The sequence below is a fragment of the Panthera uncia genome (assembly GCF_023721935.1).
Source record: "Panthera uncia isolate 11264 chromosome B3 unlocalized genomic scaffold, Puncia_PCG_1.0 HiC_scaffold_1, whole genome shotgun sequence".
NCBI lineage: Eukaryota > Metazoa > Chordata > Mammalia > Carnivora > Felidae > Panthera > Panthera uncia.
The window spans coordinates 2,766,675-2,784,620 of record NW_026057582.1 but is presented as its reverse complement, the minus strand read 5'-3'; the positions used below and the strand labels follow the sequence as shown (position 1 = coordinate 2,784,620).

Here is a 17,946-nt window from a genome sequence, read left to right as displayed (position 1 = left end):
CGTGTGCCCAGCTGCTGCCGCCCAGCACAGCCTGGCACATGGGGGGCGCCTCCACTCGCTAGATTGTGCAGGAGGGAGCAGCGGAGGGTGTGGGGCTCTAGGCCTCACGTCCCTTGGGTGCCTGCATTCTTTTCTTGTAGGGTATTTTCTCGTCCCTGCCGGGCCGGGTCTTCAGTATGTCTTTCGGAAGCTGCCACACATTTAAACAACATACACTGCACAGTAATGTGACTCAAAACTGGACCTTCTGTCCTTGGAACTGGTGGGTGGGGTCCAGACCCAGCCAGGAGACACTTGATTGCCACATTCCTAGTCACGCTGGGTGCTTGGAGCGTGGGTGCTGACTCCCGTGTTCTCTCCCGTTCCCAGTGAAAGGCAGGCTTTGGAACCTGTCTGTATAACCCTTGGGGACCAGCAGACTCTGTGGGCCCTGGACATCCGAGGAAACCTGTGGTTCAGGACCGGCATCGTTTCCAAGAAGCCTCAGGGAGATGACGACCATTGGTGGCAAGTAGGTACTCAGCTCCAGGGCCACTGGCCAGAGTGTCCCCCCGGGTTGGGAGCTCTGCTCCCCGTTTCTAGCCCTTGTCTTCTCCGTAAAGAGACTGGAAAGGTTGGACCGAATTAAGAACACTCACTCTTTACTCTTTGAGGAGTTAAACTTCGCCGTATTTGAGCACATTAGAAACATCAAGGGCTTTTCGCCGTAGGAGATCACTTACAAAGCTCTCTTCGCTTAAATTTACAGGCTTTGTTTATTGTTTCTTTTTTTGTTTCGGTGTTGCTTAGTAATTTATCCTCACATGCTAAACAAGCCCAGGGAAGACCTAGGTAATGATGATGTTTAGGAAGAGCTAGACGGTGAGTTTGGAAACCCAACCTGCAATTCGAATTCATCTCTCTCTGCTTGCTCTCAAGGTCTCTAAGCAGGCAGTGTTTCAACAAAGAAAGGAGAATGTTCCCACGCGTTCCAAGAAAAGGAAACACTCTGCGTCATAGTAGGGTATAAGTAAGCTAACTTTTCGTGACTCGGTCACAGCCAGAGTGGCCTAGAACGTGTCTTCAAAGAAGTTGTCCCTTCCCCTCTTTGGTACCGTTCAGTGTAACTGTAGCTGCCCTCTCCCCCCCGCCCCCCTGCCGCCTCGCCTCCTGCTCCCATCAGCAAGGTTGTTCTGACCCTCAGCAGTTGAAAAATAAGCAATGTCTCTTCAGTGTTTGTCTCCACTGGTTCAGGTTTAAAAAAATTTTTTTAATGTTTATTTAATTTTTTGAGAGAGAGAGCGTGAGCCAGAACATGAGCAGGGGAGGGGCAGAGAGAGAGGGAGACCCAGAATCTGAAGCAGAGGTTCCAGGCTCTGAGCTGTCAGCACAGACCTCGACGCGAGACTCGATCCCACAAAGTGCGAGATCACGACCCGAGCCGAAGTCAGACGCTTAACCGACTGAGCCACCCAGTCGGGTTCCAAAATAAAACCAAGTTCAGGTTTTATTGTTGCCTCAGACTTGCTGTGTTGAAGGCAGTTCTTTCATTAGTGGCGCTTAGGTCTTTTGAATGAGAATGTGAAAAATAAGTTGTGTTTGCTATTTAATGAATAAGTATATGTGTACGTATGTCTCTAATTTGATATGCCAGATACTACCTGAGAAGTCGTACAAGTGATTTTAAAATATCCTCTCCATGCTTGTAACTGTGTTGTATGGTTATATATACACACACACACACACACACACACACACACACACTCTGTCTCTCATGTATATATGTACCCAATTCCATTTTTAAATAACATAAAGTTAGATACCATTTACCGTAATATTGAGAACCTTATCTTTAGAGAACTTTAATTCGACAGAATCCCCTACGAGGTATTTGGAAGCGTAGTTGTTCTAATTACCGTAAGACTGATTGCTCTGTAGCTCTAGAGCCAGCTTTATGTTTGGCTGCTAAACCTTTCTTTTTTTTAATGTGCATCTTGCTTATCTGCAAGTGTGGGGTGCTAAGGCGGTCTGTCACAGACTCGCTGCGTGGCCTTGGCGTGTGCACTCCCAAGGAAGAACAGAGCTCGCTGGGCCGGCACACAGCAGTGTGCGTCGTGAACCCCGGAGCTGGGTGCCCAGCGTTCTGTGGGCTGCGAGGGAGACCACCCAGCCGGGCTGGCGGAGCGCTTGCCGCCAGTAGGAAGTGGGGCCGCGGGGTCCTGATGTGGTCTGATGTTCACTTAAACTTCAGTTAGGGCGGCGGCTCCTCCTTCCATGGATTTGGAAAAAAGCGGATTTGTACACTTAAGTACCGAGTGTTGCGGTAATTCCCTTTTTGTTTGCTTTTGTTTATTATAAATTAAGTTCCCTATGATAAACGACGTCCCTTTCACTCGATCGTGTGTGACCTGGGAACGTGGCCTGCACAAGGCTGTCCTCGGAGTAGGGGAGCGACATTCTCTATAATCCAGCTCGACGGGGGCAGACGTATACGTGACAGTCACAGGGAATCAGATTTTGACCATCTTAGAAAGAACTTTCTCACAACCAGAGCTGCCGAACAGGGAGAGGCTCTCCCCAGAGGCGCCCTGGAGAGTGTCTTTCGGGAATGTTAGAGAAGCAGCTTGCACACGTGAACCAGGGTGTGCCCTTCACGTCCAGGGCAGTCCCAGCTCGTGCTGTTGAACTGGTGTAATTACTGACAGTCCTAGTCTAGACCGTAACCCTACTTACAATACCTCGTTTAACCCGTGTTGTGATTCTGAGGACCGCACACTGTTGTCTGTTGGAAATACCTAACTTTGAAAGCAAAATCACCCATTCTCACTGATTAGAATAAAAGGCTTTGGGGGCCTGAGGGGGTCACAGGTAATCACAACAGTAATACATGCTGTTGTGACGGTCCATATTCTATGAAAACGTAGAAAACAGAAGGGGACGTTTTCTGCCATCCCTCTAAATCCGACCCTCAGAATTAGCTGCAGCTGGTGGTCTGGTAGCGTCCTGCCGGCCTTGCTTTGGTGCTGACACGGTGGGCACGTGCACACGTGTGTCAGGTGTTGCCGCACGAGGGCCGAGCCTCACTGTCCGTGCACAGGGGTAGGGCGCTTGTGACCGCTGAGAGCAGGGTGTCTTTCCGTCCCCTCCAGGTGAGCATCACAGACTACGTGGTGTTCGACCAGTGCAGCTTATTCCAGACCATAATCCATGCCACGCACTCGGTGGCCACCGCAGCCCAGGTGCCCGTCGAAAAGGTGGCAGATAAACTGCGCATGGCCTTTTGGTCTCAGCAGCTTCAGTGCCAGCCAAGCCTTCTCGGGGTCAACAACAGTGGCGTCTGGATCTCCTCAGGCAAGAACGAATTCCATGTCGCTAAAGGAAATCTCATCGGTGGGTGAATTACTTGTCTTTTTACGTTGACTTGATTGGCAGCTTCACTTTAAAGCCAGCATTGAAACAAAAGCTTTAAGATCTCAACTTCAGAAGATAATTTGGTGCCAGTGTGTGAAGTGTTTGTGACGGAGGCGTTCTTTATGCTTTGTATCAGTTTCCTTTTTTTTTAATCTGTCGTTCCTGCAACTTGGGTACCAGCATTTGGCTGGTGTGTGATCAGTTTCTACTGGGAATCTGTGATGATATAGAAACGGCAGATGGAGCTCATTTTTATGTTCATAATTCCACATTCAAATGAAAAAGCGCACCCAAACTACAGTGCTCAGCAAGACAGAATAGTCCATTTACTAGAGGAAAAGTTCTTTCACTGTGGGGAATGAAGGCTCTGACGAGATCTGTGAGTGTCGTTAAGAATCCACGTGTACCCACGAGGACTTCGTTTCTATGAGTGAAGCCCAGCTTTGTGCATTTTTTCCAGCTCACCTCCCTCTGCACATCTCACCCGCCCACCCGCCCAGCTGACCCTGGGCGGGACTGGGCTCTGCTTGTCAGCATAGAAAGGAAAACAAGGGACTGGCCTCACAGCACTGGTGTGGACCTCCTAATCTAAGGGCACTCTAGAATTAGCTGTAAGAGGTTTGAAAACCAGTTGTCCCGAACCAGAGCTTTGGTGTGTGTGTGTTTTCTTCTTTCTTTAACACACTTCGTATTCTTTCTAGGCACTTACTGGAATAATGTTGTTCCCCGAGGGACAGCTTCTGCAACAAAATGGGCCTTTGTGCTGGCTTCCACTGCTCCCACAAAGGAAGGTTGGTTGAGAAATGTAGTGCATGGGTTGGCTGTTGCAAGGTGAAAGCCATGGTCTGACCATGGCCTTGCTGCGATGGCGTGTGGCTGGGTAGGCCTCAGAGATGGTACAGTGGCTTCACGGACAAGCATCCGTTGTCGGCTGAGCCAAGGCCCCCGAAGCTGGATAGGCCTGACCAGGAGAGAGGGTCTAGTGTGGAGACATCGAGTGAGTCCACAGGCAAAACGCCATTTCAAAGGAGAGAAACAATTGGTGTCCCACCAGAGCCATAGCTGGAGACTCCCAGCGACATGTCAGGGTCCAGAGCACTGCAGCCAGCGGGCACCAGGCTTCTCTGGGTGTCTTCCCGTTTCCCCTTGGGAAGTCTTCTGTCACCTCCTGGTAACCTCTTTCAGTCTGGTTTTCAGCCTCCGGCTAGTTGTGCCGTGTTAGGGCAGGCCTCCCCTGCAGAGGCAGACCTCCTGCAGCTCCACTCAGGGCACCCCTCCCTCCCAGAGCGCAGGGTTTGGAGCTGGGAGAGGCAGTGCAGCTGCCCAGGGAGCTGAGAGCCGGGGCAGTCAGGTAGCCCCGCTGGGAAGTGGCAGAAGGCTCCTTCTAGGATCGCCCCGGGGGCGGGACGGGCAGATGCCGAGAAGCCTGTGGTCCAGACAAGACAGCTGGGTAGTCAAGCCGTTAGTCCCACTAGGATTTGGCTAACTTGTCCGTACAGTAAAATGTTTTCTTGCCTGATCACTCTGACCACGGTTCTGAAATCTGTAAGCTCCAAAAAGCATGGGTTCTCTCCTGAGATTGGCACAAATTCATTTGGCAACAAAACCTGACCTGAACCCGACGTGAGGCTGCTTATTTCTGCCACCAGTTAGGCCTGTGGCAGGAACAGTACTGCGTTTCATGGCTGCCTGGCTCCCTGAGGCTGTTACTTAAATTTGTGGCATGCCCAAAACCTTAGGTATTCAAAACCCAAAAATACTTGAATTCTTAAACCCATCTGGCCACAGGTTTTAGACAATATGTTCTCACGGAGGTTCTGACTTTCCCAGAGGTTGTCTGCATTTTAAACTGAACCTGTTAAGCCTGAAGGACTGTACCAGTGGTGGGGAGGAAGAGAGGGTAAATTTTGAGGAGAGGCTGGGGAGGAGAGGAGGCCCTCCGGCTTCCCAAGCCTCCCTGCCCGCCCACCCCCTCCACCAAGACAAGACTAAGGGAGCTTTGGTTCCGTCCTTCTGAGGAATCGCTGATGTCCCTCCCTCCAGAGCGCCAGGCACAGCCAAATCAAAGACTCTCCAGCCCTTACAGAACGTCCAAGGTCGGAGCCACTGAGCCCACTTTGTAGCCTTCATCAGATCTCATAAGCCCTGCTTTCTTTCCTCCCTTTAGAACATCTCAGGCTTGTCTCTTAACTGGCTGGCCATGGGGTGCGCCTGTGACCTCTGACGTAAAGCACACAGAGCGAGCCTGCTGCGCAGCCGCGCTGGGAGCTGTCGGGTGTCACCTGCCCAGAGGCCGGGGTGCCTTGTGCGTTTCTCCAGTGACGAACATGAACCTTTTCCGCAGGAAGTTCCTTGTGGCTGTGCCAGAGCAGCAAGGACCTGTGCAGCGTCAGCGCCCAGAACGCTCAGTCCCGCCCCTCCACGGTGCAGCTGCCTCCCGACGCCGAGATGAGGGCTTACGCCGCCTGCCAGGACGCCCTGTGGGCCCTGGACAGCCTCGGCCAGGTGTTCATCCGGACGCTGTCCAAGAGCTGCCCCACAGGCATGCACTGGACGAGGCTGGACCTTTCCCAGCTAGGTAGGCCCCCGTGGTCAACTTGTGGGAATTCTTTGGCTTTTAATGTTTACTTACTGGAGACAGAAAGCCGGGGAAGGGCAGACAGGTGGGGAAAGGAGAGAGAGAGTGCCAAGCAGGCTCCATGCTGTCAGCGCAGATCCTGACGCAGGGCTCGATGCCACAAACCTTGAGATCACGACCTGAGCCAAAATCAAGAGTCGGACGCTTAACCGACTGAGCCACACGGGCACCTCTCGGTTTGTGTGAATTCTTATAGGACATTGTGTAGGTTGCTGGATTTTAGGACATTGATTAGCCCCTCGTGCAGATTAAATGGGCCTCGTCCTTTTACGGGGAGCCTCCTCACCCCTTCCGGCTTTGCAGCGCTTGCGGAGCCCAGAAGGAGCACCTGCTCAGAGCAGGTGTTGCCACCAGAACTTGGCGCTCCCGCTCAGCATGGCGCGTGGCTTTGTGTCCTTCAGGTCTTGCGTCAGCACCCGTGTGCCTGTCTCTTCTGCAGCTAGAATAGTGTCCCACGAGCGGGTGTCCTTTCTTTCTCGGGCAGACTGAGGGGATGACGTGCATCTCCTGACGGTGGCTCTTCTCTTGAGCCTCCCCTCGAGGGCTGCGGGGCGCACGATGCCGCTTATAAATAAGTCATTTGTATTCCAAGAGGCAAGATGATAGAGTGAGCCCACAACGTTAGGTTATTCTCCAGGCACCTTCTTGATCGACCAGCAGCTTACGTGTGGCTCGTCTGACAGTAGAGACTTGTCTGAAGGTGGAGGCTGCTCCCCTAGAAGGTCCACATGAGCCTTAGGGACACTCGCCCGCCATACGCTTTCCCATCTTGGTCAACAGACAACCAGCGTTTTTTGTTTGGTAGCTGGTAAACTTGAATTGTACCGGCATTTAATATTTGAGAATTCAACCACATGTACTCATTACAAAAAAAAGGAGAGGGGTGCCTGGCCGACTCAGTTGGTAGAGCATCGACTCTGTCTCCAAGTCGTAAGTTCAAGCCCCACGTTGGGCTTAGAGTTTGCTTAAAATATATTTATGTTATATATATATATATGTAATATATACATAATATATATAATACCTTACATTAAAAAGTATATATTGAGATATGTTTGTGTATTATATATATATATATATATGTATTTGATATGTATTTGATGTTAAAATCTATATATTATATATAATAAAATATATAATATTAGTTTGTGTATACATATATGTATAATACATACGTAAAGAGAAGGAGAAAGAAAGAAGAAAAAAACAAGGGAGGCCCCATTGCCTGCCTGCCTCCCCAGCAGCCCCCCGCTGTGTCTCCGGCCGCCGGGGGCCTCTCACCCTCCCATGAAACAGGCTGGGCCTCCACTGGTCTCAGCCTGAGTGGCCCCTGCAAGGTGCCATATAGAGGGGTCATTATTCTTCTGTCCAACAAGACCCCCATATACCATCCACGTCAACTAAAGAGGCAGGTTGGCTCTCAATTGAGGAAGCAAACTCTGTTCTAAAGCTAAGAATTTTCCAGGGTCATGCTCCCTTCAGCAGCATGTATACTAAAAATAGGAATGTTCCAGGGTCATTTTGATGACTTATGCTTTTGGCCTCCTACCCTGTCGTTTGAACCTAATCCCAGCACTGGGGCTGTCACCTTCCAGCTTTTGGGAGTTTGCCAGCCACCATTACCGACGGTGACTGACCAGACCAGGCTGTGGCTGCTTATGGCCCTGAGTGCTGGTGACGGGTGGCCCTCCTGCCTGTCCTCAGAAACCTTGCTGCTGTTCAGAGATCCTACTGGCCTGAGCCTTTCTCTAGCAGCCCCGGCCAGACCAGTCTGGGAGATGCTACCAGCTCCTTCTGGAGGAGGCCAGGGCACGATTTGTGTCCTGCCACCGCTGGATCCCGAAGACTGTGGGAGGCCTTGCTCTTCTGCACAGGCCAGGTGAGGGCAGAGCTGTCTCCCCACAGCATCCCCCCACCCCCACCCCCACCCCGAGTCCCTCAGAGGATGCCGTCACGCCGGAGTGAATGCGGGGCGGATGGCATTGTGCCAGGCTGTGCTGGCGGGACTGGCTCTGCCCGAGGCCGCCAGGCACCCACAGCTCCCGCCTCCCTTCCGGGGCAGTCCAGTCCTTCTGGCACCAGCTGCACGATCGCAGGTCTCTGAGGTGCCCACGTGAGCTTCGCTGGGGCGGCGGCCATTCTTTCCAGAGAGGAGAAGCTCAGCTTTGCAGGGATTGAGGCTCAGTTTAAGAGAACTCGCACTGAGCAGGCTCTGGGACCCTGGGCGAACTGATGGGTTCCCTTTGGACCTCATTTCCTCCCCTCCCTGATGGGAACAGCCGTCCCCACCGCAGACAGGTGATGCGGGGAAGCATCCTGCGTAAACGTGAGCTTCTCGGGCAGGTGTCCTGCACAGGGTCCTTGTCGAGCCAACGTTAGCTGCGTCACGCCGTAGGCTGGTGGGGGGGGGGGGGAGTCCAGCCATGTGCCTGGTGCCTGGTGCCTTTCTTGGTCTGAGCTCTAGATTTTGTTTCTTCATCTGGGTTGCCAGCAGACACTGAAATGATGGACAGAGAATCCTTTTATCATTTTTTGAACGTAGGAGAATGCAGTCCTGAATTGGTAGACGGCGTGTTGGGGCAGGGGAGGTGGGCATGATGATGTGGGAGTGGTGCCGGCCTCCTGCTGTGCCAAGGTGAGGGGGTGGGGGGTAGGGGGCGGTGAAAGCCTGGCACAGACCACCAGGTGCTGTGTTACTGGGCTCTCTCCAGGTGTGGTCTGCGTAGCCTGTGGGACAAACAGGTGAGTCAAGCGGTTTATCATTTAAACAGGGGGATGCAGATTTCGAGTTCAAGTGTGTGCTCCCTGCCCTGAGCCTGACGTGCGAGTGTCCTTGGAAGGCTGTCATTGGGCAGCACGCATGGAATAGTAGGAAATAGAAAGTGTGGTGATCTGGGTACCAGTCCTGCCTTGAATGGCTCTCCTGGATTGTTCCTTTACAAGTTGGCCGTGGTGGGTGCTCACAGCAATGAAAGGAGGCACAGCCTCTGCAGGAGTATGACTGCGTGTGAGGACTTGTCTGAGGATGAAACTCCTCTCTCCCAAATGTACCCTTTTTCCTGATTTCACTCCTCTGCTCCCATTAAATTCTTCCGGAAAAGGCAGACTCCTCTGTGGCTGTCTGCGGCCAGCACATCAGCAGTGTCTCTTCCGTCTACCTCAGAGGGTCTCCTAGCCCCTGATCCTTGCTTCTCTCCCAGCACTGCCAGGGTCAGAGGCCCCTCCTCAACGCCTGTTCTCCTGCAGGAACCGCCTCATGACGCCAGGCGTGCCCACCCACCCCCCCCTCGCTTGCCAGATCCGTCTTCCCCAGACGGCTCCAGGGGTGGACCCTCAACATCAAACAGCTCCACACTGCCCCGGCGTCAGGGTGGCACTGGGGGCCATCGCAGCCTGGCCCAGCCTTCCTTGCACGGGCCTCGTGCAGTGGTCCCTCCAGCCACCGGTCATTGTCCCTTGGTGCACGGGCCATGCTTGTCTTGCCACGGCCTAGAATGTCCTCCCTGCTCTTTCCTTCCTCTGCCTCTTCTTCGGGCCGAGACTGTCCCCCACCCTGCCCCAAGCTTTCTTCAGTCAGTGCTCCCCTCAGGATGCTTTCCCACCGCGCGCCCTGAACGCTCTGCGCCTGCTCTGTACGGTGGCCGTTGTAGCCTGACCCTGTGGCGTTTGCACACAGAGGAGGACCGTGTGCTTGGCCACATCCACGCACAGCAGGAAATTAGGGCGTCAGGGAAAGTGGTTATTACTGGTAAGCCCCATTTCTAAGTAATTCTGGGATATGAGTTCGGATCCTGTCTTTGGCCTTGATACTGATCATCGCAAAACTGCCTAACAGCCAGGTACAAAGATGTCCTTCCTCACCGTTAATAAGTTCATCCACCTCCAAGCTGCCACCAGTTTGTCAGGATGCGATTTATCTGTGTCCTTCTCTTCAGTTTTGGCCTCTTCTTTATAAGTATTCTGACATTACGAACATGGAAAGTGAAAGCCCGTCTTCCCAGGGCTGACAGTGTGATCCAGCCCTCCTCACACCGGCAGCACCAGCTTTTTGTAAAGTCTGGAACGTAACCAGCCGTGACACTGGAAGCAGAAATTTCAGTTTCAAGGATGACTTTAGCAAAGTATCAAGTCATGAATGTGATTTCTACCTTTAATTTCTTTCTAAAGACATAACATCACTCTTCTGCCCCTATTCAAATTACCAGGTCAGTTGCTACTTTGAGATTGAATTAAGAGAATTCTTAGATGTCTGACTACTGAACCCAGTTTTAGAGACTGAAAATGGAATTTTGCAATTTATTACAACCCTAGTTTAGGGAAGAAAATTTGCATCACTTAGCAGGTATTTAAGATGTTCACAACATTTCATTTCTCAGTACACATAAATATGCATTATGTCGGGCACTGGAATGTCAGCAAACTAATGCAACTTGTAATTTGATTCATCTGGGCATAGCATTTAATGAGGAAATATTTAGTGTCAGTTTTTGCCTTTAGGTTACAAATAGGATTATAGTAGGCAGTAGTTTATGCAGAAAAGCGTTTTATAAATAGTAAAACACCAAATAAATGCCACTTTTTGTTCTAAAATATATGTTTAAAAGTAATCCTAAAGGGAAAATGTCTCCTCTGTTGAAGAAAGTAATTAAAACTTATTTTAAATGCAAGAAAAAACAAAGCGGGGAAGGGCAAGAAAATGATAGCATGTCTGTGTTCATCAGGCTGCCAGCGTAATAACAGTCCCGAGGTATCAGCAACTTAGCACCGTGAACGTTGCTTTCCTGCCGCCACAAAGTTGGCTCTCAGTCTCTAGGACCGTGTCCTCTGCTGCAGTGAGGGCCTGTGGCCTCACCGTCATGGTCACTACAGCAGGGGACGGCTTCTGCCCACAGCCCTCTGTCCATGCTAACGATGAGGCCCTGCCCAACTGGAAGGGCCTGCACGGGAACCATGGAGTGTTTGGGAGGGCCGTAGTCCCCACCACCTGTCCCGACCTTCTCTGCAGAGCAGTCTCCTAAACCTTCTGTGTTCAGGCAGCCGGGGGACCCTCTGTGAGGTAGAAAACTGCAGAAAACCCTTCTGTTAAACGTTTTCTTCTTTGACCTGTGTCTTCAGGATAAGCCATTGTATTTACTGACATGTATATTCTAGCAGCCTTTGCTTTTGTTCTGAAAGAATATTCCTAACGTGTGAACCGCGTGTTCTGTTGGCGGTGTTGATAGTCACTGCTCACTGAGCTGCTGGCCCGGTGTGGCTTTGTCACCGTGTAACCGTCATCACCATCAGCTACTGCCTAGACTTCCTATTAGGGTAGGTTGAAGACTCCAGCATAAACTTAATTTTCATTTAGCATTTTAAAATTAGCCTTCGTTTTTCAGCTATTTCTGTAACTTACTGCTGAAGGTACTTTATTTTGATCGGTACGAATCTTCCACTATGTAATGTTAGAGCCCTAGGGAGTCTATCTGAACTCCCTGGTAAGGCATTCCATAAAAGATTAAGGAAGGCAGAAATAAAGTTTATTTCAGTATAAGAAAAACCACCTGTAGGATATGCACAAAGAAGTACTGAGAATTTTTCGTGTAGTGGTCAGTTAATACTTTTAAGCTGGTGTCATAGCTGAAGCCACCTGACAAGATGTCCACACGCAGGATCCATGCCGTATGTTTTAGTGCAGAAACATAGTCTGCCGTTTGATACCAGGGACAGTTATGAGCTGACCGACAGGAGCACTGCCACTGAACGTAGCTGCACCACCTTTTCTCCCTGCTTTAAAGTCAAGGTGGCCCATCAGATTTAAAAACTCAGCAAAGGGGCGCCTGGGTGGCGCAGTCGGTTAAGCGTCCGACTTCAGCCAGGTCACGATCTCGCGGTCCGTGAGTTCAAGCCCCGCGTCGGGCTCTGGGCTGACGGCTCGGAGCCTGGAGCCTGTTTCCGATTCTGTGTCTCCCTCTCTCTCTGCCCCTCCCCCGTTCATGCTCTGTCTCTCCCTGTCCCAAAAATAAATAAAAAACGTTGAAAAAAAAAAAAAAACTCAGCAAAAAACACTGTCAAGAAAATGAAAAGGCAAGCCACAGACTAGGAGAGAAGACTCCTAATGCGTATATCTGACAAAAGACTCGTATCCAGAATATACAAGGAAATCCTCTAACTCAGTCATCAAAAGACAAACCATTAAATTTGAAAAATGAGCAAAAGACTTGAACGGGTACTTCTCAAAAGAAGATATACCCCATAAGCACATTAAAAGAGTCTCAGCATCATTAGTTATCAGGGAAATGCAAATTAAAACCATGACAAACTACCTCTTCACACCCAGAATGGCCAACATGGAAAGGGTGCCAAGACCAAGTGCTGGTGAGGGTGTGGGCAGCCGGCCTGCACTGCTGGTGGGCGTGCAGAATGGCAAATGGAGGGGCGCCTGGGTGGTTCATTCGGTTAAGCCTCCACCTTCGGCTCAGGTCATGATCTCTCAGTCTGTGAGTTCGGTCCCCACGTCGGGCTCTGTGCTGACAGCTCAGAGCCTGGAGCCTGCTCCGGATTCTGTGTCTCCCTCTCTCTCTGCCCGTCCCCCAATTGTATCCTGTCTGTCTCTCTCAAAAGTAAACATTTAAAAAAAAAAAAAAGAATGGCAAATGAAAGTCTACCCCACAACCTTGCACTTCCACTCCTAGGTACCATTCAAGAAAAACAACGCGTCCACAAAAAGTCTTCCATAGCGACTTTACTCCTAATAGCAAGAAGTGGGTGTGGCCCAAGTGTGCTCACTGGGTGGCCAGGTGGCCGGGTGGCTGGGTGACCGGGTAAACCTTGTTGTCGACAGGCAGCCGAGCAACATTCAGCAACCTGAGAAGCGACACTGCGTGTGAATCCTGCACACAGGTCACTGAGACAAAGAGGCCAGACCCCAGAAACCGCATACCTGTGGTGGTTTTTATGGACCTCTAGACCAGACTCGTAACCCGTGGGTGCCTCAGGGGAGGGGACTGACTCGAAGGGGCCCAAGGGAACTTTCTGGGGGATGAAAATGTGCTCTAACTCAACAAGACACGGTTACCTGGGTATGTTCATCCGTCAAAACCGGCAGATCAGAACACGTCAGATCTGTGGGTTCACCAGAGTCCCCGCGGTCGGGTAGCTGGTGTGGAGGAGCTGAGCTGGCCTGGGTTCAGACCTTTGCCTCCTGGCTTAGCCACAGTCTCACCCTGGGACCTTGGGCAAATGTCTCTGTGTCTGAGTCCTGACGGCCTCCTGAGACAGAGCCGATAATCACTGCGTGCCACTGCTCCATTGCAGGCTTTGGATTGAGGCATCCCACACTTAGCCACACCTTGTCCCATTGCTGTAACCAGGCTGTGCTTTTGGCCACATAGACCATCAATCAAGTGTAATTTCTCTTGAGAGCCTCCTCCCATTTCCCTTCCTCTTAAAATTGGTTTAATCAATAAAGAGAAATGTAGAAAGAAAAATGAAGATTCTACGGGGCTTAGTTCATTATTAATTCTCATTCGGGTCCAGATTTCCTGATAAAGAGGGGCGCCCTCTCCCCAGATGCAGAATTTGCCGGTGCTGTGCACGGATGTGATGAAGCTAGCGACAGGGCCCACGCAGGGACTAACCCTGCGCTTATCGGCCCCGGGGCCCGGTGCCGGCGGCATGCTGACTGCCCCGCCCGGTGCCAGAGAGCCTGCCGAGTGGCGCCTGGCCGGTGGCAGGGCGGCCAGAGGCCTCGGAAATGCCCCTGAGCTGTGGCGTTCTTAGACCACAGGGTCAGCCGCAAGAGCAGCCTCACCTCTTTCTTTGAAGGATAAATCAAAGTCCATAGATTTAAGTGAAGGATTCGTCATTTTACAAAAGCAATTAGCGTGTGGCCTTTTCCTTCATTTGCCTGCAGGACCTATAAAACTGACAAGCCTGGCGTGTGGAAATCAGCACATCTGGGCCTGTGATTCCAGGGGCGGAGTTTACTTCCGAGTAGGAACCCAGCCTCTCAATCCCAGTCTGATGCTTCCGGCCTGGATAATGATTGAGCCGCCTGTCCAGGTAAGCCAACCCTAACTGACACCAGGCTGCCCCTCCTAAAGGCGGGAGCTGCCAGATCGCTGTGCCGGGGAGGGGACCACCCCCGCCTGCGTGCGCGCCCCAGCAAGCGGGGGCAGAGGCACATGTCCGGGGAGCAAGGCGCGCCCCCAGCCCGCGCTCACCCGTCTCTCCCAGGTGCGGAATTTAGAGCCGAATGCATCGTTAGAGATGATCTGAGCCAACACTTAAGGTTTTTTTCTTCTCAGAATAAAAATATTTTGACTCTTTACAAAACGAACGTTGTGTTTTAACAAAATAAAATCAGGGGCGTCTGGCTGGCTCAGTCCAGTGAGTATGCGACCCTTGATCTCGAGATCGTGAGTTCAAGCCCCAAGTTGGATGTAGAGATTACTAATAAATAAATAAATAAGAATAAAATCAAGCAGTACCCAGAAGTACGGCAAAGAAAATAAAAGCCACTTCAGATCTTGTCAGCACCTTGTGAGTACCCCTCCTGGCTTGTTGAGTTCTGTGTCCCGTCCCCACCCCCACAGCATTTCAGCTTACCGTATGTTCCCAGTGTTTTTCTTTTCTACTTGACTCTTCCACCACTGATAACAGAAGCAGGGGTCTGATTTTAGTGCACTATTTAATTACCTTTAAAGATCTAACGGGCCTGGTTTAAACCTATACTAGGTTTAAAATGTATACATAGGGGTCTGTGATTTCGTGACTTATCTGCTCCAACTCCTGCTAGGCCCTATTTTGTGAATTTGTTGGAAAAAACATGATGTTGCCATTTGCAGAGGCAGCAACGGGACAGTGGTTAGTCCTTAAACAGAAGAATGCTTAAATGGGGACAGGCAGGAAATCAGGTGTTTGGGTAAAGGCCCGCGTTCATGACTATCTATGTTTTGTGCATCATCAGCCCCCAGGGACAGAGTGATAGAAGTCGAGGGGCAAGTTGCAGGGCCATCTCTGAGGACCTCCAGTCCTCCCAGCAGACATGGGGCATGTGCTGGGAGGCCCTATGGTTGGACCAGAGGTCGTGTTGGAGTTCGAGGTCCTGGCCACAGAGGCCCCGCGTCCCCACTGGTAGATGTTCCTCCCTCATGGAGTTAAGGGGAGGGTGCGTAGAATAATGTCCGATGGCACCTTGTGAATCAGAAAGCGCTGTGCAGACGTGAGGTGACATATGATGAACGAGGATGCGGGCTCACTTCTCTGCACGCAGTGGCGCAGCGGGAGCAGGTCACCCGGCAGAGGGGAGTTTGTCATCACTGGCCTTGCTGAGCGCTGCCTGTGCACAGTGATGAGCAGAGACAAGCCAGCGTGCAGCTCGCTTCGTTGGCGTTCTGAAGTTCTCTTTACGCGAGGCACCCTCTTGTTGCCTGAGCCCTTTGGTACGTCGCTGTTAGCACATTCCTTTTTTTTTTTCTAAGAGCTTTATATTATTTCTTTTAAGAGTTACAGTTCACCCTTTCATAGTGTAAAATTCGGGGGTTTTAGTATATTCAGGAAGTTGAGCAACGCTTGCTACTACCCTATTCCAGAACTTTCTCATCACCCCAAAAAGAAATCACATACCCATGAGTAGTAATGGTAGGGTGGGTAGGTAGCCCATATCCTCTTCTGGAACCCCCACCCCCTCAGCCACTAATCTCCCTTCTATTTTTATGCCTTGGCCTATTCTGGATCTGTCTGTTCATATAATGGAATCGTACAATAAGTGGCCTTCTCTGCCATCTTTCACTTAGCGTCGTGCTTTCAAGTACTGTAGCACATTGTAGCATGTATCAGTGCTTCGTTCCCTTTTGTGACTAATATTTCGTCATGTGAATAGATGTGTAGTTTATCTGTTCGTCGGTTGGTGGACGCTCAGGGTGTTCCCACGTGTGGGCTGCCGTGAATAATACTTCATGTACGAGTGTTTGTGTGGACTTACGTTTTCCATTTGATAGAATGTGTAGATACCTTTAAAGGGAATTGCAGGGTCAGATGGTGAATGTACGTTTAAATGTTTAAGGAACTGGGGCACCTGGCTGGCTCAGTCGGTAGAGCATGTGTCTCTGGATCTCGGGATTGTGGGTTCGAGCCCCACATTGGGCGTAGAGATTACTTAAAAATAAAATTGAATTAACGGACGAGCTGATTTCCACAGTGACTGCGTCATTTTGCCTTCCACCAGTAATGTATTAGAGTTCTCGTTTCTCCACATCCTTGCCAAAAAGTTTTTCTTGCCCAATGTTTTTATTCTAGCTATCCTAGTAGGCGTAAAAATGGCATCTCATGGTTTTGACTTGCATTTCCCTAAATGACTAATGATGTTGAAGATCTTTTCATGCACTTACTGGTCCTTTGTATATCTTCTTTGGAGAACTGTGTATTCACATTCTTTGCTCATTTTTCAACTGAGCTATTTATCTTTAAATTCTTGAGTTATAAGAGTTCTGTAGGTATTCTGGGTTCTAGACCCTTATCAGATACATGATTTACATATGCTTTCGGTGAGTTATGTGCTAACTGTTGTCTGATCCAAGGTCTTGAAGATTTGCATCTGTATTTTCTTTTAGACATCTTACAGTTCTAGCCCTTACATTTAGATGTTTGATTTATTTTCAGTTAATTTTCATATAGGGTACAAGGTGGGTGTCCAAATTCATTCCTATACACATGAATATCCAATTATACCAGCACCATTTGTTCTTTTTGATTCAATTATCATGAAGGGCTGTCAAAATCAATTCATCATAAATGGAAGGACTTTTTTACTTTAGTTCTATTTCAGTGATCTGTATGTCCGTCATCAGGCCAGTACCACATTGTCCTGATTACTTAGCTTTGTTGTAAATTTTGAAATCAGGAAGTGATTTTTCTTTTTCAAGATTGTTTTGGGGATACCTGGGTGGCTCAGCAGTTAAGCATCCAACTCTTGATTTCAGCTCAGGTCATGATTTCACAGTTCGTGGGTTTGAGCCCCGCCTTGGGCTCTACACTGGCAGTGTGGAGCCTGCTTGGGTCTCTCTCTCTCCTTCTCTCTCTGCCCTCTCCCACTTTCTCTGTCTGTTTATCTCTCTCAAAATAAATAAATAATACAAACTTTTTAAAAAATATTGTTTTTTTCTACTCTGGTCCTTTGCACATCCATATGAATTTTAGGATCAGTTTGTCAATTTCTGCAAAAAAAATGCTAACATTTTATAGGAATTGTGTTGAATCTGTAGATCACTTGGGGAAGCATTGCCATCTTCATAGTATTAAATCTTCCAATCCATGAACATGGGCTGTCTTTTTGTTTATTTAGATCTTCTTTAATTTCTTTCAGCAGTTTTGTGGTTTTCAGAGTATGTGTTTTTAACTACTTTTGTTAAATGTATTTCTAACTCATTTATTCTTTTTGAGACTACTATAAATGGAATTTTTTTAATGCTTATTTATTTTTGAGAGAGAAAGAGTGTGTGTGTGTGCAGGAGCGCATAAGCTGGGGAGGGGCAGAGAGAGAGACACACACAGAATCCGAAGCAGGCTCCAGGCTCTGAGCTGTCAGCACAGATCCTGATGTGGGGCTCAAACTCACAAATCACAAGATCATGACCTGAGCCGAAGTCAGATGCTTAACTGACTAAGCCACCCAGGCACCCCGGAATTGTTTTCTTAATTCCATTTTCAGTTTGTTCATTGCTAGTATAAGTTTCTGTATATTGATCTTGTATCTGGAAACCTTGCTAAACTTATTTTAGTTCTAATAACTTTTTTGTGGATTCCTTAGGATTTCTTATGTACAAAATCATGTCATCTACAAAGAGAGATAATTTTACTTCTTTTCCTATCTGGATGCCTTTTCTTTCCTTCTTTCTTTCTTTCTTTCTTTCTTTCTTTCTTTCTTTCTTTCTTTC

At 49.5% G+C, this 17,946-nt stretch overlaps 1 protein-coding gene and 1 non-coding gene across 7 annotated transcripts in view; both read left to right on the top strand.

Annotated features, from left to right (window-relative positions):
• Positions 1 to 17,946, top strand: part of TECPR2 (tectonin beta-propeller repeat containing 2) — a 105,646-nt gene that overhangs the window by 56,718 nt on the left and 30,982 nt on the right. For 5 of the 6 annotated variants that reach the window (XM_049612103.1, XM_049612108.1, XM_049612106.1 and 2 more), the window contains 5 exons: positions 370 to 511; positions 3,129 to 3,369; positions 4,092 to 4,181; positions 5,735 to 5,968; positions 13,923 to 14,071. In XM_049612103.1, coding sequence (XP_049468060.1) covers positions 370 to 511; positions 3,129 to 3,369; positions 4,092 to 4,181; positions 5,735 to 5,968; positions 13,923 to 14,071 — 856 coding nt within the window. Of the gene's footprint in view, positions 1 to 369; positions 512 to 3,128; positions 3,370 to 4,091; positions 4,182 to 5,734; positions 5,969 to 6,833; positions 9,180 to 13,922; positions 14,072 to 17,946 lie in introns of those variants that run through there. The other variant, XM_049612107.1, reaches the window with a different exon arrangement.
• Positions 16,087 to 16,159, top strand: TRNAQ-CUG (transfer RNA glutamine (anticodon CUG)). The gene has a single exon. It is a non-coding gene; the product is annotated as a tRNA-Gln (tRNA).